This window comes from Citrus sinensis, chromosome 8 (assembly GCF_022201045.2).
Source record: "Citrus sinensis cultivar Valencia sweet orange chromosome 8, DVS_A1.0, whole genome shotgun sequence".
Classification (NCBI taxonomy): Eukaryota; Viridiplantae; Streptophyta; class Magnoliopsida; order Sapindales; family Rutaceae; genus Citrus; species Citrus sinensis.
Genome location: NC_068563.1, coordinates 4,261,395 through 4,286,085, shown reverse-complemented (window position 1 = coordinate 4,286,085; position 24,691 = coordinate 4,261,395). Strand labels below are relative to the sequence as shown.

General features: G+C 35.2%; 5 protein-coding genes and 1 non-coding gene across 11 annotated transcripts; 3 read left to right on the top strand and 3 right to left on the bottom strand.

Annotated features, from left to right (window-relative positions):
* Positions 1 to 158: 158 nt before the first annotated feature.
* Positions 159 to 5,096, bottom strand: LOC102614637 (probable CoA ligase CCL6). The gene is made up of 19 exons (XM_006479289.4): positions 4,797 to 5,096; positions 4,405 to 4,468; positions 4,151 to 4,240; positions 4,014 to 4,070; positions 3,799 to 3,847; positions 3,597 to 3,673; positions 3,467 to 3,506; positions 3,283 to 3,377; positions 2,995 to 3,159; positions 2,683 to 2,793; positions 2,504 to 2,591; positions 2,336 to 2,402; positions 2,189 to 2,264; positions 1,996 to 2,113; positions 1,389 to 1,634; positions 1,120 to 1,259; positions 773 to 958; positions 564 to 683; positions 159 to 473 (listed from the first exon to the last, which is right to left on the bottom strand). Exons 1-19 carry the CDS (start codon positions 4,943 to 4,945, stop codon positions 426 to 428), a joined length of 1,986 nt encoding a protein of 661 aa, XP_006479352.2. The 5' UTR covers positions 4,946 to 5,096; the 3' UTR covers positions 159 to 425.
* TRNAI-AAU (transfer RNA isoleucine (anticodon AAU)) lies at positions 4,593 to 4,666 on the top strand. The gene has a single exon. It is a non-coding gene; the product is annotated as a tRNA-Ile (tRNA).
* A 2,631-nt stretch (positions 5,097 to 7,727) lies between the features above and the next one.
* Positions 7,728 to 9,883, bottom strand: LOC102614935 (RING-H2 finger protein ATL65). The gene has a single exon (XM_006479290.4). The coding sequence runs from the start codon at positions 9,718 to 9,720 to the stop codon at positions 8,485 to 8,487; it is 1,236 nt and encodes a 411-aa protein (XP_006479353.2). The 5' UTR covers positions 9,721 to 9,883; the 3' UTR covers positions 7,728 to 8,484.
* A 5,833-nt stretch (positions 9,884 to 15,716) lies between these two features.
* Positions 15,717 to 18,786, top strand: LOC102615232 (mitochondrial import receptor subunit TOM6 homolog). 4 transcript variants are annotated; one of them, XR_008051215.1, is made up of 3 exons: positions 15,717 to 16,104; positions 17,484 to 18,647; positions 18,772 to 18,786. XR_008051215.1 is itself a non-coding variant. In XM_006479292.4 (2 exons), the coding sequence occupies exon 1, from the start codon at positions 15,920 to 15,922 to the stop codon at positions 16,082 to 16,084; it is 165 nt and encodes a 54-aa protein (XP_006479355.1). In that variant the 5' UTR covers positions 15,795 to 15,919; the 3' UTR covers positions 16,085 to 16,104; positions 17,487 to 17,708. The 4 variants fall into 4 exon arrangements, 3 of the variants coding, with proteins under 3 accessions (XP_006479355.1, XP_006479354.1, XP_024954222.1); XM_006479292.4 differs by lacking the exon at positions 18,772 to 18,786 and having other exon boundaries at positions 15,795 to 16,104; positions 17,487 to 17,708; XM_006479291.4 differs by lacking the exon at positions 18,772 to 18,786 and having other exon boundaries at positions 15,799 to 16,104; positions 17,449 to 17,708.
* Positions 18,787 to 19,413: 627 nt separating this feature from the next.
* Positions 19,414 to 21,537, top strand: LOC102615728 (CASP-like protein 5C1). Its single transcript, XM_006479293.4, has 3 exons — positions 19,414 to 19,953; positions 20,866 to 20,998; positions 21,083 to 21,537. Exons 1-3 carry the CDS (start codon positions 19,814 to 19,816, stop codon positions 21,275 to 21,277), a joined length of 468 nt encoding a protein of 155 aa, XP_006479356.2. The 5' UTR covers positions 19,414 to 19,813; the 3' UTR covers positions 21,278 to 21,537.
* A 210-nt stretch (positions 21,538 to 21,747) lies between these two features.
* Positions 21,748 to 24,445, bottom strand: LOC102616021 (pentatricopeptide repeat-containing protein At2g15980). Of its 3 annotated transcripts, none has more exons than XM_006479295.4 (3): positions 22,853 to 24,444; positions 22,662 to 22,728; positions 21,748 to 22,123 (listed from the first exon to the last, which is right to left on the bottom strand). In XM_006479295.4, exon 1 carries the CDS (start codon positions 24,402 to 24,404, stop codon positions 22,920 to 22,922), a length of 1,485 nt encoding a protein of 494 aa, XP_006479358.2. In that variant the 5' UTR covers positions 24,405 to 24,444; the 3' UTR covers positions 21,748 to 22,123; positions 22,662 to 22,728; positions 22,853 to 22,919. The 3 variants fall into 3 exon arrangements, with proteins under 3 accessions (XP_006479358.2, XP_024954219.2, XP_024954220.2); XM_025098452.2 differs by lacking the exon at positions 21,748 to 22,123 and adding an exon at positions 22,168 to 22,489 and having other exon boundaries at positions 22,853 to 24,445; XM_025098451.2 differs by having other exon boundaries at positions 22,662 to 24,445.
* Positions 24,446 to 24,691: the final 246 nt, after the last annotated feature.

Sequence of the window (24,691 nt, the reverse complement as noted above, 5' to 3'; positions counted from 1 at the left end):
AAAACTATTTGTAGCAACATTTGGCTGCAACAAGACCATGAACACGGGCTCTGCTGCGGCTTAAGTTTTTAAGGATTATTTTGCTCCCGTGCTCTGAATAAAGTTCTCTTAATGAAATCATAAAAACAGCCAAATAATCAAATGTGTGAAAATAAGGATTCAAGGGAAGAGGAAATAACTCTATATAATTGAAAACATTCAAGAGGGAGTAACATGATTCCCTGAATCAGAAATAACATGATTCCTTGAATCAGAAATCTTCAAACAATCTTATTCATGTACAAACAAGAACAATGATCAACATTGCAGTTTTTCTTTACCATGGTTCTCTTGTAAAGGTTGAACATGAGTCGGAAGGAATTTTCTAGAAGCATCTGCAGATCTGTATATCCGAATATTGGTTTTTCTATCTTCGGAAATTGCTCTCACGGCTTTGATCCCTTTGCTTCACTGTACAATTGATCAATCTTGTCCTGCAGGTTTGCAGCAGCATAATCATAAATTAGAGCTAGAGTTGCAACATAATTTTACCAACATGTGAAATCGAAGAGCATAAAGCAAACCTTGTAGTATTTAAGCAGCTGTGGCCTCTTCAGTTTAAATGTCGGAGTAATCAGATCCTTCTCAATGTCGAAGGGAGTTGGTTCGAGATGAACGGCTTTTAACATCTCAAAACCTCTAAGCTGTAGAATTGTTGTTCAGGTCAGATGATGATACTATTCATCAAGCAAGTAGGAAGAAGGAAAATCAAGAAAATGTTTCACATACGTACTTTGTGTTTCTGGGCAGTGCTGTTGAGCTCATCTAGAACGTATTTCCTTGCCTTAGGGTTCTCACACAATGATTTAAAATCAACAGCCTCATGAAGATGGTTTACCGCCCAATCCTCAAGTGCCTTTCTATCAGGGACCACAACAGCTACAAGAAATGATTCGAAACTGTTCCCATAGACCCATATCTGTGTATCAATTGAAAGTTTCAGAAATTTTCAACCATTGAAGCCTAAATGCTCGGTTTAGGATCAACTTACGAACAAAATGTTCATTTTCAATTTCAGGCACATAGTAACATTCTAGTCTGCATTAGCTTCAAATATGCATCAAAGATACAGAAATGTACCAATGTTGTCAAGGGGCATTGTAAGTATATGTTCTCAATGCTCTCAACCGCAACATATTCTCCTTGAGAAAGCTTAAATATATTCTTTTTTCTGTCAATTATTTTCATAGCTCCACTCGGTTGCCATTCTCCAATGTCACCTGTGAACCTCTCAAAATTATAATTTGAAGATTTAGTTACAAGTAGACATGGAGGAATAGAATAGGAAATTCATAATTTATCATCCCTTCACATAAGCTTCTTAAATGTGTATTGCCAAGGGTTTTTACCGGTATGGAACCACCCATCAACAATGACTTCTTCAGTTAGATCTGGCCGCTTGTAATAACCTGAGAACAAGGTATTTCCTCTCAGACAAATCTCTCCACGAGGCACACTGGAAAGGGCATCGTATCCCATCTCTGGCACGGACTCAAGCCTTGCTTCAACAGTTGTCATAGGGACACCAACAGTTCCAATCATATTAAATACATCGGCTAGGGATGTAAAACACCCACTACAACTTTCCGTAAGACCTATCATTGTCAAAGTATCAGAAGTAGGCATAGAATATGACACTGGAAAACATTAAGAAGTGATTAGTCATTCTAAACAGCTTAATTTTTAAAGTAAGCAGACTGTTAATGGCCATTACAATGAGTTTTGGAATATTTTTGAGGATTTTATAAGAAGATTAAGATAAAGGTAGTGTACCAATTTTCACATTTAATATTTTCTATATATTTTCATATCAATGTGCTAACAATGAGTGGTTCTGACGTCAAGGAATTTACTCTTAACTATACACAAAGTTTCCGTTCAAAAGCTTCATGATAATGCTGAAATATACTAGACAACTTCGACTGAGTACTAAGACAAACAATCATTCTACCATACCATATCCTTGTGTCAAAGGAGCACCACTAGTGACCCGTAGGAACTCCTCTACATGAATAGGCAAAGGTGCTGCACCAGATAACATGGCTTGGAGTCTTCCTCCAAAAGCTTCCCTTATCTAGCAAAATTAATAGTTATTTAGAATGTAAAACAGAAACATTCAAATCAAGCTGAGGAAGATCAAATGACTGACCTTACTGAATACGAGACTGTCTAAGAGTGGTGCTGCTTTGTTTTGTGGCATGCCCTTCTTCATATTTCCCAACTTGCTGTTGGTAGCTTCTTGTTAGTTGTGGAGTAGAAACAAAATAAAATGACAGAGGTTTGTTGTTAAACATACTAGTTATAAGCAAATTCAAACAATTTCTTTGACAGTGCGCCTCCAGATGATATTTTATTGGATATTCCTTCAAGACAAATTAAAACCGATGTTTAGAATAAAAAAGTCAACAGTTAAGCATAATATGTTAATTGATAGTTAATTTATGTGTACATTGGCATATTGTACCAGTGTATATACGGTCATACACTCTAGGGACCCCAGAAAACATTGTTGGTTTCAGTTCCTGGATGTCCTCCATCAAATACCGGACATCCTGCAAGCAATAATCAACAAGAAATATAGTGGAGATGGCCTCAATCTAGAAAACTGAAGAAATCACATTGTGAAATAGAGTTTGTTCTTACGCCTCGCCAAAATCCTATTGAACAACCCTTGTGGATGCAATGAGTTTCAATGATCTGATCATATATATGGGCCAAAGGAAGGAATGAGAAGTATGTATCCTCTTCTGAACACTGTAATAGAGAAGACCATAAGTTCAACATTATAGCATTCCTTCGCCATACCATGTAACTAAGAACGGACATAGTTTTGACTTCAATGGAAAGAAAAATAGAACCTAATTCTGGCATGAAAAATGCAGGAGAAAAATAGGAAAATCATAATCACATTCAGGCATTCAGATTTAGAGACAGAACTAGTGTTTGGTCTCTCACCACTTTGCCCGTAACCACAAACATTTGGTCGACACTCAGTACTTCTGCTACAACAGCCTGATTAGTGAGAACGACACCTTTAGGTTCTCCTGTTGTTCCACTTGTATACATTATTGTAGAAATGTCAGTCTTCTTTTTCAGTGGAAGTTCACAATCCAGAGTTCCCTGGAAAAAGGTGGACAACCAAGTCACAATGATGGCTAGATCAAAATGAACAGCCAATCAAACATGACTTTACAGATGATTCAAACTGATTTTTGTAAGGGATCAACTGCATTAAAATCATACCAACTGTAGAAATTCCTCCCAAGAAAAGCAAGAGACCCCAAGTTCTTCAGCTTCCTTCTTCTGTGAGCTAGAAACATTTGCAAAGCTGACAATAGCTGAAGAAAAGAAACAGTAGTTTGAATCCTAATCCAAATATGGCCACTTAAATTTCAAGTACTTCAAATAGTTAGCAACTTATACTCACTTTTTAAGTACAAACAACACCTTGGAAGGCAAGATAGAATCTGCATGAAACAGAGAGAAAATCAGAGTTTATCGTGGTCGTAAGTGACTGTTACATTACAATACAGTGAATTAACACAATGAATGCCTACAGAAGGGATTTTGTTCTCCTGAACAAAAGCTATTGAAACTTCAGCATGATTGATGATGAACTCCACCGCATTAGCACCTGAGATGAAAACCATGTCAGGTTACAAGATGATTGAGTGTATTTCACTAAACTCTTATCTGCCGGGGGAAAAAATGATTTAAACTAGCATGCCAAGGTTTACTGTAAATTTGAAGATAACATACCTAGGGTGTCATATAGTGGTACATACGTTATGGCCTGGCTATTACAAGCCTGCACCAAGAAAACCAAACAAATAGCACCACATAATTGAATCAATACAAACTTTATTGACCAAATCTTTAGTTTCCTCTCATAATCTAATAAACTTGTAACTTAGAGCTCTTTATATGATGTGCCAGACTGCCAGTGTCACTGCTGTATGAAATAAAGATTATACCTCCATAGCTATAATCCATTCAGGGCAATTAGATCCATAAATACCGCAACGATCTCCCTGGAAACATAACATTTATATTGAGTAAATCAAACATATCTTTCTATTATCAATATAGTATAAAAACATTTGTCACTTACAGGATTGACACCACGGCTCCTCATGGCGGAACCGAAACGAATCGCAGCATCATAGACCTCTTGGTATGTGAGCCACACATAAGGACCAACCTGACAAATCAACGTACATATATTGATTCTAGCATTTAAGACACTTCTCAACAAAAATGAATCCAATCAGCATCCACAGGCTCATGTAATCTTTACACTAACTCATTCTATAAGCTAGCTACATGCATGCAAAAATTGCACATATCAGGCACCAAAATTTGTACCTTTCCGTCACTGACTTTGCGTCCACCCAGCATTTGGTTATTTGGAATCCTTTTGGCAGAATCACTGCAAGCATATCACACAGGAGCTTTTAGCCACCATATACATTAAACGAACCATTTGAAATTGGATTGTTTTTTCCGTCACTATTAAATGCCATTAATATTATCGATAGTCCCAGCAATCAATTGGCCTATTAGCTCAGTTGGTTAGAGCGTCGTGCTAATAACGCGAAGGTCGCAGGTTCGAGACCTGCATGGGCCAATATATATATTTTTTATATTTTTTTTCCATTCCGTTTTTCCGTTTTTCATTTCATAATGTTACTTTAAAAAGCTGAACTTTAAAAGTTCATTTCAACAAGAACATGCATGAAAAGGGTGAAGGGTCGTACCAAAAAAACTGCCATGGAGACTCCAAACCGGCCGGTGACTCTAGTAACCCATCTTTGGCATAAATGCACCGATAAACCGGGCCGCCCGACGGCTTGCCATCTGCAGCAGGCCTTGCTTCTTCAACTTTGACAGTATAGGTCTCAGACATTGTTGCCACCAACAAAATATGCGAGAAATTATGCAGCTGATAAGCTTTTAGTTTAATTTGTTGAATTTAACACAAAAATGAGAGAGCAAGAGAGGATGGGAGGTGGGTTTGGTTGGTTGAGCTAGCGGTAGCAATAAATTCAAAAGATTATATTTTAGTTTATATATAATATCAATAAGCTGGCACATCTGATAAATTTTGGAGCGGCTTTTATGAGCCTCAGTTTTCAGTAGTGTTTGAAATTTGATACATTGGCCTTTTTATTTATGAGGTTAGGTGCTAAGTTGGTGAATGTGCCCTACAATTCAAGTTTCTTCTCATATTTGCTCTGCCCGGAAAATTATTAAAACTTCATTTCTTCCCTTTCTTTTCCCTTAATCAATTCATAATATGTTTGATTGGTATGTATAGTTTTTTTAAAAATGTGTTATAATTCTCTAACTATCTATAAAAAAATATGATAATTACGTATCAATTAAATATATAATAACATTATTAAAAGATGTGCAACGTCGCCTATTAAATCATTACTTACTATAATCAATATTTAGAACCAACTTAAGACATTTAGGTGCCACAAAAATACTTCTACACGTGTGAAAAATTTTGGATAATTGGATAATAACGTAATACAATAAGTTTTTATTAATACATTCTAATACGGCTATTTGTTAATCTTATTTATGAGGCTAAAATAGAAGGTGTAGCCTCGTACCAATAAAAGGAGAAAAAAAAATTTTAATATAAACTTAAGTACGTGCAGGCGCACTAATGTAACATTAAGGGAGATGATTAATAATTTTGGCCCACTATTAATCAACGTAACATGGATATAGTGGGGGATTTAGGCATAGGATGGAGAAACTCAAATATATAGGGTGCTTAGATTTACTTTCATCACGTGGAAACAAAGAGATCAAAAATGGAAGATTTAAAAGTGAAAAAGAAAATCCTAGGTACATGATTAATAATTTTTCTCGTAGTTAAGCACGATGAATTCTCAACCACCAAAACGAAATTTCAGTCGCATCCCGCTGCATTGTACTACAAATCTTCGAGGAGAATGATCGGTGGCATTATTAATGACGATTATTCGTACGTAATGTAGGTGAGTTTGGGTGGGTGGTGACAATTTTTGATTACGTGAGTGTTGCTAACTAACCTAAAAAGAGAGGCGTTAATTGGCCTAGAATTGACATGTGGCGGGGCTGCTTCGTAGATCAAATCATACTCCACTTATTACTAATTAGTTGGACAACTCTTGAAAAAACGTTGCCTCATTTGCCTGTTGCCCCCTCCAGTCTTTTGAGATCAAGAAAATTGGTACAGCAAATTAAATGGCATGTTTGTCTCATCATTGTCATATTGATAGTGTCGTGAACGCTTAGGAGAAACTACTTTTCCCTTAGGTGATGGATGTACTTCAATTCGCTTTGCTTTTGAAGCCCCCATATTAAATTACAAAGACTATATACAATGATTATGACATGGAAAATTTTTAGAGTAAAATAAGAGATGTCTTGTTAGTCATATAATCAGTAAATGATATTACGATATTTGTGTATTAAATTTTTTTTAAAAAATCATGTAAATAATAGTTATATTAAATTCAATTTAACATATCATAAATACATCAGTTGATTATATTGCATCTAATGTATTTTAAAATTCCCCTATAACATAAAAAGAAAAACTACAATTAACTGTCGCATAAGGATAACATAAATGGCACCATGCGGTGTCCTTTTGATGCACCTATTCTTTAATTTTATTTTATTTTTCAAACGTGAAAGTTGGGGGGAGGGGGTACTCGGACATTGGTTTGCGGCATTTTTCTCTACCCTTGTTGAGTTCACATTTTCGCCAATTTATATTAAAAGTAATTAAATCAATATCTTACTTAGCAACCCAAATAAGTAAACTTAATGCCCGCTTTTTCACCATTGTTCAAATATAAGGGTGGGCTAATCGGTCAAATTTTGAGTTGATCTGGTTTGAGAAAAGTCATTCGAATTTTATTTGAATATGCGACCCGATCCAAACTCATTAGATCGATTTGGATGATAATTTTGAATTTAGATCGAATCGGATCGGATTAACATTAATAAGACCACTTAAAGTTAACATTAACAGAGATATGACTCAGAAATTAGAAGAAGAAAATCATGTTTTGTATTTTTGCAAATCCAGTGGAATTTCAAATGAAATCTACTCACATATATTTTAATTTTTAAGTGATCAAATTTTATCATACAATGCAAAATACTCAGTCATTTGAATATTTGAAGATATCATAATTAAGATACATACCAAAATAATAATAATAATAATAAAACAGCATGAATACTCGAAAATATCGCAGCTTGGCTGGGCTGGAGAAGGTGAACCGCGACTGGGCTCAAATGCAAACGGTGGCTTGGCGCCAGGTGCCAGTCGAGCTGGCCGAGGCGAGATCAAGCTGGACTGGCGTAGTCACGCTCGCGATGGAGTTGCCTGTGAAGTTGTTCTGATGGTGGTGACGTTGAGAATTCATATCGGACTGGTTTTGGGCCGAAGTGAGGTGCGGAAGGTTGAGTGCCGTGTGTTACAGTTTTAGGATTTGTGCGGAGATAACAAATTAGCAAATAGGATTCTTGTTTTTACCATTTTAGATTTTGTTTCTTTAATTTTATTTGTTGATCCAATTGAGTTGTTGGATCGAATCGGGTCTGATCCTATCCGAACACAATCTAATCGGATTGATAAGAAAGCCATTTAATCGGGTTTTGAAGCCAATCCAAACTTGATCCTAACCCACAAAATTTCGGATTAAGTCGAATTATTTGCCCATCTGTTATTGAAAATATTTGAATAAAAACATAATAACCAGACCAGAATTTACAACAGGAAAAACAGATTATTCAATTTCGGGCTAGTAACACAAAATTGGCCACTATTTCCTGCCCAAATTTTACTACAAGTGTCACCCCAAATCAAGTTATACACGATTTGGCCAATTATCATCAAAATCAATGCTCTTCCGCATCCAAAAGTTAAAAAAAAAAAAAAAGGGTTGACCGAAGAAGTTTTTTTTCACATCTTGAAAGCACCAAATAATCATCAGTTGCCCTTTGCCCATAACTAGTGCGTCGGTGGAGCTCCAGAAATCAGAGCAAACAGTGACACACCATTAAACACCCAAAGCCACGAAGGCCGCACAGTTTGTGCATATTTATAAATAATAAGCCCCAAACTCTTATTAAGAAAAAAAAAATCTGAGTGTTTCGACAAATGGCTCATTAAAACTTTCACCCGCTCGTCAATTTTTACATTAAATGCCCTCCCCACCTCCCATTAAATGTTCTCCGCAAATTGCCAGACCATCTCATTAACTCATTTACTCCATTTCCTCTCGATCCCTCCCCTCTCCATTTATGATCACCTGACCCCCCCATCATCTCCTCCCCGTCACCGATCCATCTCCCACCGTCTACTCTTCACCCCTTCTCAATCTCGTCCATCCACGTGTCATATTTTTCCCCAAAAACCTTCGAACTTTTTCACCTTCTGTTGAACCTGTCCGGAGATAATAACGCCTCGGGATCCCCACACCGCAGCCGGCTCGACGAGAATGCCGACGCCGACGATCTAGGAAACATAGGGCTTGTCATTGATTTGCTCCGGCGGGACGAGCCGGAGAATCTCACGCTCGACTCTGATAACGGGAAAAACCCTCTCCGTCTCAAAAAAGGCGATTTCATTCCTCTGTAGTGTCTGAATGAGAAGACTCTAGACTTCGTCAACGAGCCAAACGGAGACGGCCGTTTGCTCCAGAAACTCCCCCTCCTGTACCGCCACGGCGACGCCGTTACCGCCTCCGTCACCATCCTCTCCGACGCGAGACTCCGCTCGAATCCAAACGAATACGACCGCTTCAACAAAAAATCACGGCCGTTGAACCTCTCCTCCGAGTTGAAGTTATTGTTGTTGATCGCCACCGCCACGTCATCAACGCACGGCGTGATTTCAGAACCGTTCGTGGAAGCGGCCGTCGTCGTCGGCATTTGGATTTCGGATAGAGACTCGAGGGACACGGTCACGTGCTGCAGCAACGAGCTGTCGTCGAGACTCGGCCGGATTCTCGCCGCCATTATGGGAACAAACGGAGACTCCGTCAGGAAAATTCCAGCTCGGCATAAGGGACAGTTGGCGTGAGACCTCAGCCAAATATCAATGCAGTCCACGTGAAACGAATGGGAGCAGCCGGGGAGCGTCCGGACGTAGTCGTTCTCTTCGAACTCCAACAAACAAACGGCGCAGTCTCTCGCTTCGCGTAACGCCTTGGACGTCGTTTTGTTCTTGGCTGTGAAGAGGGAGAGAGGGATGGTTTTGATAACGGAGTCGTCGAGGCCGTAAGGGGAGTACACGCGGAAGGAGTCGATTGGATGGTTGAAGGGGGAAGGGTAGAAGGGCGGGGAGTCGAGGGGATCGCCGTTGGAGGAAGGGAGTCGGTAGCGGCGGCGGCGGCGGCGGCGCCAGCGTTTCCAACGGCGGAAAATGCGGATGAGTGGGGGGAGGAGATGGCGGGAGATAAGGCGGGAGTATGTGACGACTAGAAACGCGGTGGCAACCACAACTACCATGGCGATCAACGGCGGGCTGAAGTCAACTGGAGGTTTGGTATTATTATTATTGTTATTATTATTCGACGGTGGTGATGTTGACGACGACGACGACGTGATGTCGTAAACTGTGGTCGGGCTGATTGGAGGATATGCGGGGGGTAAGCTGATCATGATGATGGTGGTGAGGTGAAGGTTGGGCGCCTCCAGTGAGGTTTTCGCGCAGGGGGTTTAATGTTAAGGTTTGACTGTTTTTGTTTGCGTATTTTGGAGCTTTTGTTGACGGAGAGTCGGGCGAGTGACACGTCGTTGCAACTGAATTTAAGGCACATGGGGAGATATCAGGTGCGTGTGAAGGACAATAGAAGCATTTACTGCTGCGCTTATTATTTCTCGGCACGTCATAATTGGTGCTTCGTGTTTATCTTTGTTATCCACGTGGCTGTGAGAGTAAAGCAAAGGGAATACGTGGCTTTGATAGGGTGGCCCACAGTCGCAATTTCCACAAAACTAAAAGGCACATGATGCATAATATAAACTCTTTTTGTTGACTTCCACTCTGCTTTTTCTGATGACTGATTGTAGGGGGCAGGCTGTTTGCCAGTTTCTTCATTGGCTCTTGAACTTTTGGCTTTCTTGGGAAATAACTCCCAGGTCCCCGAGAGCTTTCATTTTCACAAATGGCAACATAATTTGTCCGTTTTGTATTAAATGGATCTTCCGCCACTTCTGTTAAGTAATTTGTCCGTTTGGTCATTTCACTAAGGATTATGGACCTGTTTCGTACAAATGGAAAATTATGCACTTACTTGTTGAAACCTAAAATCCTCTGGATCTTGGTGTTATTATTTCAATTTTTTAATCATGTAAATTTGATCATTCACCTAATCATGCAAGTATGAAAGCGTGTGTATTGGATCATTAGAATTACAAATATAAGTCATGTCTCTAATATAGACACCACCACACTGTAAATTTATATAACACGAGTTAATAGGACTTTATAAGTACATAGGTTTCGTTATTTGTAATAATTGTTGTACAATTAACAATTCTTAGCGTAAGGCAATTTTGGGTTCAATTTGTTTTTTTGAGAAACTGATTCAGTTGTCAGGTTCTTTTACTCTTTTTTTTTTTTTTTTATTCTCGGTTGATTGTCTTAAAAAGGCATAACCGAAACCATGACAACTCTTTAAATTTTGAACCGAAGTAGAATTGAATTGATACAGTGCAGGCGTTTTACCAACCCCTATCTGTGCTACTAAAGTTGAGTTACTCTAATATTCGGTAAATATTTACAACTGTGGTTTGAAAGTTAACATTAAATATTATTATGGTTTTTAACTTTTAAGCTAATATTAGGAATCATTATGTAGTTTATCAAAATATATATAAAATTTATCTAACATGACTTCGGAATATAATCTTTTCATCGAAATATAAAAAGCTATATACCGAGTACACACTTATCAATTTTTAATTCATAATTATAACTTCGTTTTTCATAGCAGCTTTGAATTTGACTTTAAAATCACAACGGCGCAATAACACTACACAATTCAAGATGATCCCAAAATAAATTGTATCCCATTGTGCTAATAGAATTTTAAGATACATGAATTTATCTTTGGTTAAAGTTTTGCTTAGAGCTTGTGTATAAGATAAGAGAATATCGTGTAGACCAATGATTGTGTATGTTCGAGATTTTATTTCAATTTAACCACAACGCAATAAACTAAAAATACTATATTAATAAAAGAAAAAAAAATGTAAATATTGTGATTATCACTGTCCTTTTAGTGAGAAAATCGGTGTGTGAAATCTAAAGAGTGGAAAATTGTATGTAGATTATTAAAGCTGGTGGGGACTATCAGATAAAAAGTATGGAGCACTAAAAAAGAAAGGAGAAAGTTCTTTGAAATGAACCACACAGTCCAAATTTTGTGGTGTAGATCTCTCACAATGGCTAATGAGATAGAATAATCTCATTAAATCTTTTGGCTTTTATAGTTGCAATAGTTGAAGAAATGATGATGTCTTTTCTTTTGTGATATTTGCAACTACATAATCTTATCTTGAATTCTTGATAAGAATAATATTTATTTGTCCTTTTATTCAACTAATTGTATTGACAAATCTTATTAAATATTTTTGCTTTTGGCACTACTTGAAAAATAAAGCCATCTTCTCTCTTTTTTATGTCTCACATTAGAGAAGGTTTTTATTACTTCAGAAGCATTATTTCTTATCCATTCATTGATTATTTATACATGTATGTAAATTATAGTTAAAAAAAATATACACAGGAAAAAATAAATGAGAAAAGAATAGTACTCTAAAAATAGATAAATTTTTTTCCTCAAGTTATGTGCTGTACCCCCCACTTTTAACTCAACTCATATGCATTAAGAGATATACTCTCCTTATTTATAAAATGTTAATAAGTATTATGATATTTTGTCAGCTCTATATTGGACTGTTGACTAGTATTTAATTAAGCAATTTTTTTTTAATACAATAAGGGTGATAATATTAATTAAAAGACAAAAATATTATTTGCTTCTTTTCAATCTTTTGCTGTCATATATATAGAGACAATACGAGAAATGAATGTAAAATCAACTCTTGATATTGACTCCTGTAAATAATCATTAAATCGTCTTCAGTTCTTCTCATCAGTCGCGTTCATTTCATGTTTGTTAAGTTGAACACAACTCTGCACCAGGGCCAAGGCGACTTTAGGCCGCGAATTAAACGGTTGGTTGTGACCCACATTTCATTTTTTTTTTTTGGGTTTTGTTTTCCTAATAATAATTGAATTAATAAATTTTTTAAGTTGTATACAGTATAAAATAATGATGCAATGGGGAGAGGAGGAGAGGGGAGGGGATTGATATCCTCGTACCCATTCTCTTTGATATTTTATATATGTTCCCGTTCCCATTAGAATTGTTTAAAGAAATTTTCATTCCCTCTCCAAATTATAAAACAGGGATTCCCGATCCTTGAAAAAATCTTAATAACCAATACATTTTTAGTTTGTAAATTTGATTTAATATATTAAAATAAAAAATTTAAATAAAAATAAAGTTTGACAATATATCTTAGTAAAGTTTGGATGTTATAGCTTTACATTTTGCTTTAGTTGTTGTTTTATTAGATAAAAGTTAAAAATAAAAAATTTTGGGCCAAGACCTTTTAAATAAGACCTAATCAAATAGAAATTTAGGACTCCAATTTATTAGTTGGGCCCTAAAATTTTATAGTATATTTGTATAAATATTTTGAAATTTATATTTATATTTATATTTAATATTTTATAATTTAGATTTATTATTTATTCATTACTATTTCTAAAGAATAAAGTTAGAATTAAAAATCAAATTGGGAAAATGAGTATTGGGGAGGGGATGGGGATTCAAGCTCATCCATGTCCCTTCCCCGAAAAAGAAATTATGTAAAAAATTATCTTTATCCCTTTCCCGAATAAGAAATTAAATATAAAATTATCCTCATACCTTCCCCAAATAAGAAAAATTCTCGAAGACCCCTGTCCCCATGGGGATTTCTGCCATCGCTAGTATAAAAACTTATTTTTTAGGTCTTTCTCTAATTAATAAGTATCCTACAATTAAGATTTTTATATAAATTCTATATTTGATAACTTTAAAAAGGTATAATTAATAATATTGTACAATAGCTTCATTATTAATTTTTTCAACTTAATAAAGATTTTTAGTCATTAAGTTATTGAGCTGATTTTTTTTTTTTTTGCTTTTTGCTTAATCTAAAAAGTCTAAATGATACCATTAAAAGATATTCTCCAAAATATCTCTATCTAATTAATTAATTTTCATTATTACCTAAATAAAATTTAATAATTAGCATTATTACCTATCTCTATATAACTTGTAATAATATATAGGGGCAAAACTACGTTGCAACATGGGTTTGATACCCCTTTCTTTTGTCTTTTTCAAGGTTAATTATAATGAAGTCCTGTTATTGGTTATGAAAACAAAAACACTAAAAAATTTTAAATTTTCACACATTAATCCTGCACCTAAATATTTTTAATTGCATTAATGCTTCTAAAAGCCATGATTTGTTTAGAATTCAAGCACTTATTCTCTTTATACATACAAACACTAGTAAATTAAAAGAAAAGTTTTTTGAATTATTTAAGTTATTTTAAATAAAAGAAAACTAAGGAAATATTTAAATTATTTTAAATAGAGTAATTGTTTATAATTTTTTTACCCTTCTCTTAGTTAAGTTAATGAAAGATCTCAACTATATAGACGTGTACTAATAACTATTTAAACTGTTGGGGTGGAGTAACAAATATTAATTTATTTAAGTGTGTAATTAAATTTATTCTTTTATTTAAGGACAAAAACTCAACCAAAAATACAAACTCATTGTTCAAACAAACAAAAATTATTTTACAAATTTATAAACTAACACTTTATTATTATTAGTAAATTAACATATTTTTACTACATAATTAAATAATTGATAATATGTTAAATAAATCTTATGTTTCCAAAAAAAAATTAACTACATAGAATATCAAATTAAATTTATTTTCATATTTTGTACATTACATTTACTTGAGATAGTAAAATCTCTAGTGTTGGAATAAAAAAGATTATGGGGTTTGAACCTTGGTCACATGGGTGAGAGGAAACTGGTTGCCATTATGTTAAATTAAAAAAATTATATTTATCATTAATTATGGTTCGTAAATAATATACATAGTTTAACTATATAATAAACTAGTTAATTTTTTAATTAATAAGTAAATTTATTAATTTAAATAGATATTAATACATGTAAGAATAAGTCATTTAATTGGAAATCTAGTTTAATAGTGTAAAATATATATATATATATTATGGACTTTTATGTCATAATTATAAAACTTTTGATTTTTCTTATTTTACACGAACAAGAGGGGCCTTTAATGTTAATAGCCTAAAATCACATCTAAGCCATTATGCAAGTCTTGCGTTGTATCCAACAGTGAATTTGAAAAAAGACAAAAAAATGGGGCACCAAACCCACGTAGCTGGACCCAATATATAGTGGTAAACTATTATTATTTTTGTCTTTTTATTTACTTTAAATCAGCGTTATTTATCTTCATAGTTTTTTATTAATATTTTTCACGTAAAAACATCATAAACTATAATAAAATTGATCAACATATATAATATATAATATTAAAAAGTTGTATTCAATTGAATATGATTTATGTTATGATAATTTATTATTTTATTTATATTCTTTGAGATGTTTATTATTTATTTAACATTTATAATTTGTAAGGGCATAAACGTAAAAATATTAGTTTTCAATTTTTTAAAGTTAAAAAACGACTTAATATTTAATCTTTAGCGATTCAAATAGAAAAATAAACATATCATTTAGATTCATACATTCAGCTCTATTCAAAATTCAAACTAATTCAAGTCTATTCAGATTTCAGACAAAAAAAGAAAAAACCACCTTAGTATTGAAATTGCTAAATGTAAATAATAATAAAAATCTCCTAAGACCCTCAATACCCAAAAATCAACCCCACTCTACACCAAACTTGAATTGTTTGTGAATATTAAGCACATTGTTCTAAGAATTAATCACGTTAACTCAAAACTAATTTTATTTGGCTAAGCAAGGCCGGTTTAAGGAAACTTGAGGTCGTGGACAAAAGTTTCATATTTTTTTTTCAATTTTAAATCTATGGCTTGTTATGATAAACTAAAAGCAATAACCGAACAAGTATAGAGCTGGCATTAGTCCCTCAAGGTCTTAATCAAGTTTTTGTTTTAGTTGTACAAAATTATTAAGTTACATTATGCGTAACTTGCAATTGACCTTAAAGTAATTTTCTTCAATCTCTAATTGTTTGACAAACAATATTTGAGTCGTAAGAAAAAAGAAATTGGTTTTGAGTTGACGTAAGTTATACCATCTATAAGACCCTAAATAGCATATTCTAATTGCCACTTGAGAGTTCAGTTAAAATTGTAATTTGGGCTCCCCTAATCATTCTGAAAAAAAAAAAAAAAAAACAAGAAAACAAACTTTACTCACATTTTGAGAGCTTCATGGCTTGAGAAGAAAGAAGTAACAAATATTAGTGAAAGTCGCGGGAGCAATGCGTTATTTCACAAGAATAGATCACACACGTGTGAAACGGACGGTCGAAAGCCACTCGCACGTGCCAAAGTAGCTCCCTTGACGCCCTAAAACTAGAACCCAAAACCCCGAACCCCCGATAATAATCTTCGCTCGATACAGCAACAAAACATATTGAAGCGTCTGATCAAAAGAGTAACACAAAGCTAGGGTTTAAGCCGAAGCAAGGATGTTTCCGGGAATGTTCATGAAGAAGCCAGACAAGGCGGCGGCCTTGAAGCAGCTGCGGAGCCACGTGGCCATGTTCGGGACCTGGGTCGTTGTGATTCGCGTCACCCCCTACCTTCTTCACTATTTCTCCAGAGAAAAAGAAGAGCTCAAGCTCGAATTCTAAATCTCTTTTTCTCTCTCTAGGTATTGTTTATCAATTGTTTTAAATAGTTACGAGTTTGATGTGATTAGGGATTGATCGATGTGGTAAAGTTCGATTATTGATTTTGTTGTGAAGTGGGCATTCGTCGGTTTCTTCTTTGTTTTGATTCTTTTTGTGCTTTGCATGAGTATTTAATTTAGGTTGTGTGATGTTTTTTGTTTTATTTAGGTTGTTTGTGTGAATAGTCCAAATACAACTAAGATGTTTTTAATCTATGAGACGCATTATTTCAATTAGTTAGTAAGTAGCAGGAATTCAGAAATGTCGACAATGTATAGGAGATTGCTGGTCAATGGTTACTTTGCTGCCCCTTTGAATTAGTATTATTACTGAGCTTGATGAAGAGGAGGATTGCAAGGAGTGGTTAAGCAGTGGAACACTAAATTCGTTGTTGGGATGATTATTCCCAATGTCAAATAAATGGCGCAAAACAATTAATGTGATTTATGCACAGCTAAAGATATTTGTTATATAATGTTGCTGACCATACCAATGGGGGCATCGAGATACTTAGATTGCCTATTTTCTTCTCCATACACTCCTGATCAACAAGTCTGTCGCATTTGCCATTACTTCTTTACAAGGGAAATAGTTTGCTGGATAAGCGTGTCATAAATGTCTCCCTTGTCTGTATTGTTAGAAACAAACCATGATTGGCTTCTGGCCTTGTCTTGGTTGGTAGTTAAAATTGTTGAAGATCTAATATTTTATGGTCTGATTATTTGATCTTTGGTCAGCATAAGGAGAATCTTTATGCTTTGTTGCCCTGTGATTTCCCAAATCGTTTACATTCTTTACCTTGAAGTTGTATATTTTTATTTGAATTGGGAAAAGAGAACAAAATAGAAGAATACAACTTGGTGACTGTTATCCCAGCTAACCTAAACTGTACAAATTTGTAACTTATACCCCGCTAATATCACCGATTTAATTTGATCTTCATGATTCAAGCCTTCCTTACTCGGTTATTTCTTTCTAAAGAACCTTTTTTGATGGATGTCTTGTGATCTGGATCCTGTGATTGGGTAATAGATTTGCACAATATGGTGCTGGTGGTTCAACAATGAGCTGTGCATATATACAGAAATTTGCTTTTGTGGAATGTTGTGCCCTATCATTGAAATATTTTAGTTTGTCAACATGAAGGATCATTGTAGTTTTTAATTGGTTGGTGGGTTAGGGGGACAGGAGAGAAGTCATTGCTTGAATAAAATGGTTTAATTGTCTCATTATTTCATCAGTTCTTCTTTTAATATGCTTGATTACTTGTTAAGTTTTGTAGTTTTTATTTAACTTGGCCAAATAATTTTGGTTTCTCTAAGCAGCTGAACCGTCTTTTTCTCTGTGTTTGGTGGTGCAGCAGCTGTAAGATGAAGATGAAGAGAAAACGACGTGCTGTTTAGAAGTGTCATAATTGTTTTTAATGTATGCCCTGGATTTGGCAGGGGTAACATACCTGTAACTTGTTATTGAGTTTGAAGCTTGGGTGGGTACTTTCGTAAAATGCAATAACTGGTCTATGATTATTCTTGTTGAATTTACTTTTGGTAGCAGTATCTACTAATTAATTTCTCCATTGTCGTTATACATTGTTCTATCGCGTTTTTTCACATGCTAAAGACCTTCCCTAAATAAACCGTTAACATTTTCTTAATCCATTCCAGAGACTGAGGTTTGGATATTCAATTTTTCTTTCACACTCAATTGAATTTTTTCTTTTGAATGAATATCCTCGATGAATGGTGATTTGGCCAAGATTTTAACATCCATATTCTTTCTAGCACAGTTTCTACAGTCAGTGATGAAATTAGAAATTGGTCCAAACCTATGAGCTATACATGTATAAACAATTAGGTGGGCTTTGATTATTGCAAATGCTTCAGTAGCCTGCTTATAAAGCACGTCACATGCATTTGATTCACAAGCTTCTGCTTAGACTTTTTGGCTGTGGCTTGTAGGGTCTCTCTTTCTTTCGTCTTTATCAGCTACATAAATTTTGATTGTGATAGCTGTGGAAATTTCTGTAGCAAATCAATTGCGAGCAATCCGGCCATCCAGGACTAGGTATGAACAGAAAATTACGAAGTTATTTCACTTGGGTTGCTGTGTTTTAGTTTCCATGCTGCGTTACCATTCTGTTTGTTCGATGATGAGCATTCTCAATATTATGCCTTGAAGAGGACTTGAACCTTCCATGCTCTTGCCAGAAAATCCACATGCTTTGTTGGAGATTAGAAATTTTGATTTACAAGATTGTTATGAAGAAAAAGTCGCGAGAGACACCAAGTGGGTGGCTACCAATGAGTCGTTTGCCGACACAAAATAGACTTTAAAAGTCACCCGTAAAAATATTCAACTGCTTTTAGTGCGTTTGAAAACATGCATGTTGCTAATTTATTTTTCTCCACGCTGTGCTCCAACATCGAAATTTATCCAAAGTTACAGATTGATCATAGAGAATGATAAACTCAAGATTAAATGGGCTTTTTCACTGGGGTTCAATTCTCCATTAATGACAAATGAGGTAGATTTTACGAACACTTATTTCTCAACTATGCACGGTAACAAAAAAAAAAAAAAAGGGTATGAATTTATTAGTTTTTGAGCAACTCACTTTTATTTTGCCTGTGATTTGTATTGGTAATCAGGGAATACTACAGTTCAAAAAGGCTAATAAAGATTCATCCCCTGGTAAAGTAGATGCCACTTTCCCGCTAATAAGGGAGTTCCATTACAGGAAGACACGTGGTAAATCGATGACCCTCCTTTGAAGCACTGGCTCACCTTCTTCTTCTGGCCATTTGCATATTATTTTGATGAGTATTGAAGTTTGTTTATTGTTATTATTTATTATTAAGCCAAAACAGGAGTGCTTGACATTCATAAAAGCTACCCTTTTCTCCCATTTTGTTAACAACCATATAAGATTTCGAATAAAGGGGTTGTTAATTTTTTAATTCTTCTTTTAAATTTATTAATATCTCCAGTATTGTTTTTCATGATCTACGTGAGAAATTTCGGCCGAATAGTATTGGAAAAATGATTTTTTTTTTTTTTGAGAAAATAATATACCGACTCCAGTTGGTTGTCAATTAACAAGCAGATATTTTTGGTGGTTGCTGCCTGACAAATAAAAAAAAATTATTTGAAATATATATATATATATATATATATATATATATATATATATATATATATATATATATATATATATAATTGAAAAATACCAAAAATAAAAGCAAAGTTCCAAAATCTCCTTAATCCAATATAGCCACATCAATCATAGCCAATAAGACCATGTCACCCACATAAACAAAGAATTTAACACAAGTGTCATAATTAAAGAAACCTTTTATCATCATTATTATTCTCATTATTATTCAATCGACCAATAAACTAGTTTTTAACAAGTTCAAACTCTCACCTCAAGACTAGCCGGTTTTGCATCACACCAACTTTCTTCTCTCTTTCTTTTGCAAAAGGGGAAAAAAAAAAGGGAAATGGCCAAGAATGTTTTTCACGAAAATCTTGGATACTGAAGGATCATATTTGATAGTATTTTATAGCTTCTGGGTTGATATATAGATGATAAGTTTTGTTGGGGGAGGCGGTGGCTATGGTGGGGAATTGAAGAAGAAGTAAGACGATCATGAGCTTCAGAAAGAAAGAGAGAAGATATCTTGATGCAACATGGCAACAGAGAATCAAGTGCCTGGCTCTGTCGGAACCAGTGCTAGTTTGTCTTTGAGATTGGGACAGACCATTTTCTCTTCTGCTTCTCTTCTCTTCATGTCTTTAGGTGTTGAGTTTTACAGCTACACTTCTTTTTGGTAAATCTTTTCATTCTCTTTTATATTCTTTCATTTCATGTCTGAATGTTTCTGATTTTCTTGGATGATCATTTTGTTTCAGTTTCATTTTTGGCTTTCTAATTCTGTAAAATGAAGCGACAGATTCATGTGGTTGATCTTGATGAATTAGTTAGTGAATCAGTTTATCTAAAGATTATGTTTGCTAACATATGGTTGATGATCGATTATATTTTTTGGAAGCTTTACATGAGAATTGCTTATGTGTTTATGCTGCTAATTAATTTTTTTTTTCTTTTTTTCCTCTTTGGAATAAGAAGAATCAGTCAACCTTTATTATTGAATTGGTTTTGACATTTCAGTTGTCCTTTATCAGACTGCTAGCTGCAATATGATTGTTGCATCTCTAAATAATGTTTTAGAGATTTGAGAAATTTGCATCTTCCCATATGAATTTATTTAATCATCACTCACCAGAGTACTGCCATGTACTTTACCCATGGCAGCCTACAGAAATTTGAGCCGGTCAGCGCCGGCTCTGAAAGCCCTTAAAAAGTCTGATGCGCCGGCTTAGTCAGCAAGGAGTGACATTAAAGTATTGAAATTTGGTTTATGGTGCAGCGATTCTCTCCATATTGAGTTGACTACCATCAGAATCATTTTGTATATCCATAAATCCCCTGCATTTTAATGTTCATTAGCTGAATTAAGTTTCTCATGCAGCATCTGCTCAATATACCTTGTTGCTCTGAAATGTCAGCTCATTTCAAGAACTCCATTATTTACTCTCTTAAGTTGCAAAAAGCAACTGGGTACTTTATTTTTATCTGCCTGTAATGTGATGAGAGTCATATTGATATTAGATTGGATTTCTTCTGTTTCAAACTAGACTGAAATGTTCTGATTTTCATTGGATTGGTATTAAACTTTCAGCTACTTGGTAACAATAATGGGTTTGGTCATTCCCTGGAGTTTCACGATGGCAATTGTGGATGGATACTCTGTTCTAGTCAAATGCCCCATTCGCCAACCCGGAGTTCTACTTATAATTGTCGTTGGAGATTGGGTATGCCCCATTTTGATTCGTTCACAACTCCATACTACGTCCATAACAAGTAAAATTTGATGAATTCGTAACGTTTCACGACAGGTCTTGTCTATTCTTACACTAGCAGCAGCATGTTCAACGGCGAGTGTTGTCGATCTTTTGCTCCGCGCAGAAAATCCTTACTGCCCTCCTAAGTTTTGTAGTCGATATCAAATATCAGCTGCAATGGCTTTCTTGACCTGGTTTCTTTCAATGGCTTCCTCGCTTTTCAATCTTTGGCTACTCCCTTCCTTGTGATTCTCAACTCGATCCATCACAATCTTTGTTTACGATTTTCCTACATCAGAAATTCGTATAGTAGTAGCACTCCATTTTTCAAAATTGTAAATGATCTGGGCAGTTGTACACAGGCAGTACTAATAGCAGACAGATTATATTCGCCTTATTCCCTTCAAAAATGTAGATGCAGGCATGATAAATAATCTATTACAGTGAATCCATGGGCAGCGTGGGAGAAACAATCAAGTATGAAGTTCTGAGATTTGAATTGCTTTTAATCTTTCCATCTATTGATTGCTCAAGAGTGCAAAAATATGATGAAAAATCATTCCATTTGTGGCCTAACTGCCCAGAGAAAGCAGATCCAGAATATAAAACAACATTGGATTTTTTTAGAAATATTCAAGAAACTCCTGCCCCGGTTGCTCTAACTTTTTTTATCCCCAGCTATGAATTTCTCTTGTGATCTTAATATAGTTGCAATAAGATTGAATGGTTGCCCTGAACAAGCAAGGCAGAAAATAGATGAATCGAGGTCAAATTACATCATCAGTTTAGTAACTTAACTGATTTTGATTTTATTTACACAAGGCGATTTTGCCCTTAACATTGAATTTCACATAAGAATAACCTATTTAAGGATATAAAATGTTACATCAAATATGATGGTCAATGTGACCAATTAGGAAAGATTCACCGTCTGCTTCTCGGCAGGTGCTCCTATCTCCCAGTTGCTTCTTTTCTACTTCACAGCCTAATAGCAGAAGCATTTGATTTCCTCCATCGCAATGCATTCAGAAAATTGATCATGTGGATGGCCATTGAGCAAATTGTGGCTGCCTAAGAGCAACATCTGACACGAATCTGTAAAGAAAATATTTAGTGCGAATAAAAAATGGGACTATTGCTTTTACTACTCTTTTCCATTCGAAAAAATCAGATCAATTTACAAGAAACGTAATCGACTTTTTCTAATTTGGACAGCAAAATATGAATTCTTTTTCAATGCTAAACTAAAGAGTACTATATTCATGACCCAGATAGAGAAATGCATCCAACTCTAGGGTGATTTAAGACCATAAAACACCAAAAAGATCTTTAAGTGCATGATTCTCATCATATACCTAAAATTATATAAGTAATCCAGAGATAGCTAACTTGATACGTCCCTTTAACCAATGACTGATACAGGTTTTGCTTCTAGCTTCTAATGAAAAGTCACAGGTTCTTCTGAAGAACAAAACTAAATTCAGAATGATATCAACTATGTAGGACTCATATCTTATCCTTTTAATACCAAATTAACATCGATAATTCAGCAGTCAAGTATACCTCCAGAACATTTGTGTTTCTATAATCACAAGAAGCAATCTGTTAAAGAAGTCATTATTGAGTGCCATACCTTGAACATGTCAAGATTTGCTTCACCCAGAACAACAGAAAAGAATTCCCCTATACCAAACAAGCACCTACAAGTTCACAATGAGACAACAGCCAGAAAATATTAGACATTGAAGTTGCAGCAAAAGCACAAAATAAGTAAGCTATTCATAATATCAAGTCGGAAGCACCACATAGTTGAAGCCATTCAACCTTATAATGGTGATTGGATGATGTCATGACTTATAGGGTTGGCTAATACTCATCCAAAAACTCCAAACTAACCATCTTCCTGCCTCACTTGATTTTCAAACATCTCCTTCCTCAGCATTGTTGCCATTTCCACATTTCCTTCTTTCATATAACCATCTATAAAAGCACTATAAATCTCCAAACTTGGCTCAAATCCTTTCCCTACCATCTCTGCCTGAACCTTCAATGCTTCTTCCATCTTCCCCTCCTCACACAACCCCTTAATCAAGAACATATAACTTTTCTCTGTCGGAAACAAACCAAACTTTACAACTCCAGCCTTCAATATATCCAGTGCTTCGAATACTCTTCTCTTATCACAAAGCTCTCCAATCAACACCTCAATCGTAGAACCCTCCGACTTAAAACCCTTCCTACACATATCGTTATACACCAAAATTGCTGAATCAACATCCCCAGTTCTACAATATCCATTAACAAGATGCTCAAAAGTCACACTACTACTCTCAACCCCACTCAACCCCATCTCCCTAAAAAACTCCTCTGCCCTTGCCATTTCTCCAATCTCACAAAATCCACCAATAATAGTGTTGTAAGCGACAACATCATGCTCTACATTCTTATCCCTCATTTCTTCCCATAGCTTCTCAGCTTCTCTCATCCTCCTTTCCTCACAAAACACAGCCATCAAAACACTATAACTATAACAATCAGGTTCACATCCCAATCTCACCATTTCAACCCATACGTCCTCCACTTTCTCAAAAGCACCTTCCCTATAAAAACACACCATCAAAGCATTGAATGTGTGCACGTTAGGCCTAACTCTAACAACCCTTTTCACATCTTTACCAATTCCTTCAGTCCCATCACTATCTAACCCAAACACCTCCCTATAAATCTCATACCCCGAAATTACACCTTTACCCCTAGAAACCTCCCATATCAAAGCATTACATGTGCTGACTTTAACACTAAGCCCACGGGACATTAACATTCTAACAATATCAACACAAGTTTCAATCTTTTCAATATTTTTCACTTCTAAGCAACACTTTATTAACAAATCAAACACAAACGGAGCTGAGCCACACTCCCTGTAAGTTTTCACAAGAACCTCAAAAAGTTTCAATTTTGGATCATTTTCTGGTGATCTGAGGGCGACCCGGATGACATCTCGTGCCGGGCCGATAAGCCTGGCCCGAGAGAGGATGTGAATGATTGTAGCATAAGAGCTGAGGCTGTGTTTGCAGAGAGACTTGTGTTGTGTGAAGGAGAAGAAGCGGAGGGCAAGATGGGGATTATTTTTAAGGCCGAGGGCAATTTGGGAAAACTGGGTGGGGGTTAAACCGGAGCGGCAGAGGGAGAGGAGGTGGTTCCATCGTGATTTGGAGCGGTGGTGAGTGAGGAGTGAAACGACGGTGGAGATTAGGTTGTGGGATTGATCAGACGGTGGAGATGATGATGAGGTGGAGAATTGGGACAGTAGCTGGGGTTTTGGCTTGGGCTTTGAAACTGAGAAGATGATGTGTTTAAGGATTTGGACCGCCATTTTACTTGGATTCTGTTTCTGTCCTTTGAAACACAAAAGCTTATTTATTTATTTATTATTATTATTATTATTATATTTATAGAAAACACAAGTTTACGTAGTTTTTTTTTTCTAACTCCATGGGGAATTGGGACATAGTGCTCCGCTTATAATTTTTTAAATTTAATTACATGATATTTCTTGTCCAATTTTCACTATTTAAAACATTATAAAAAGTTTACTTATCAGCTCAAAAGATAACATCAAGTAAATTATATAATGGGTGAAACTATTTGAACCTACCAAAT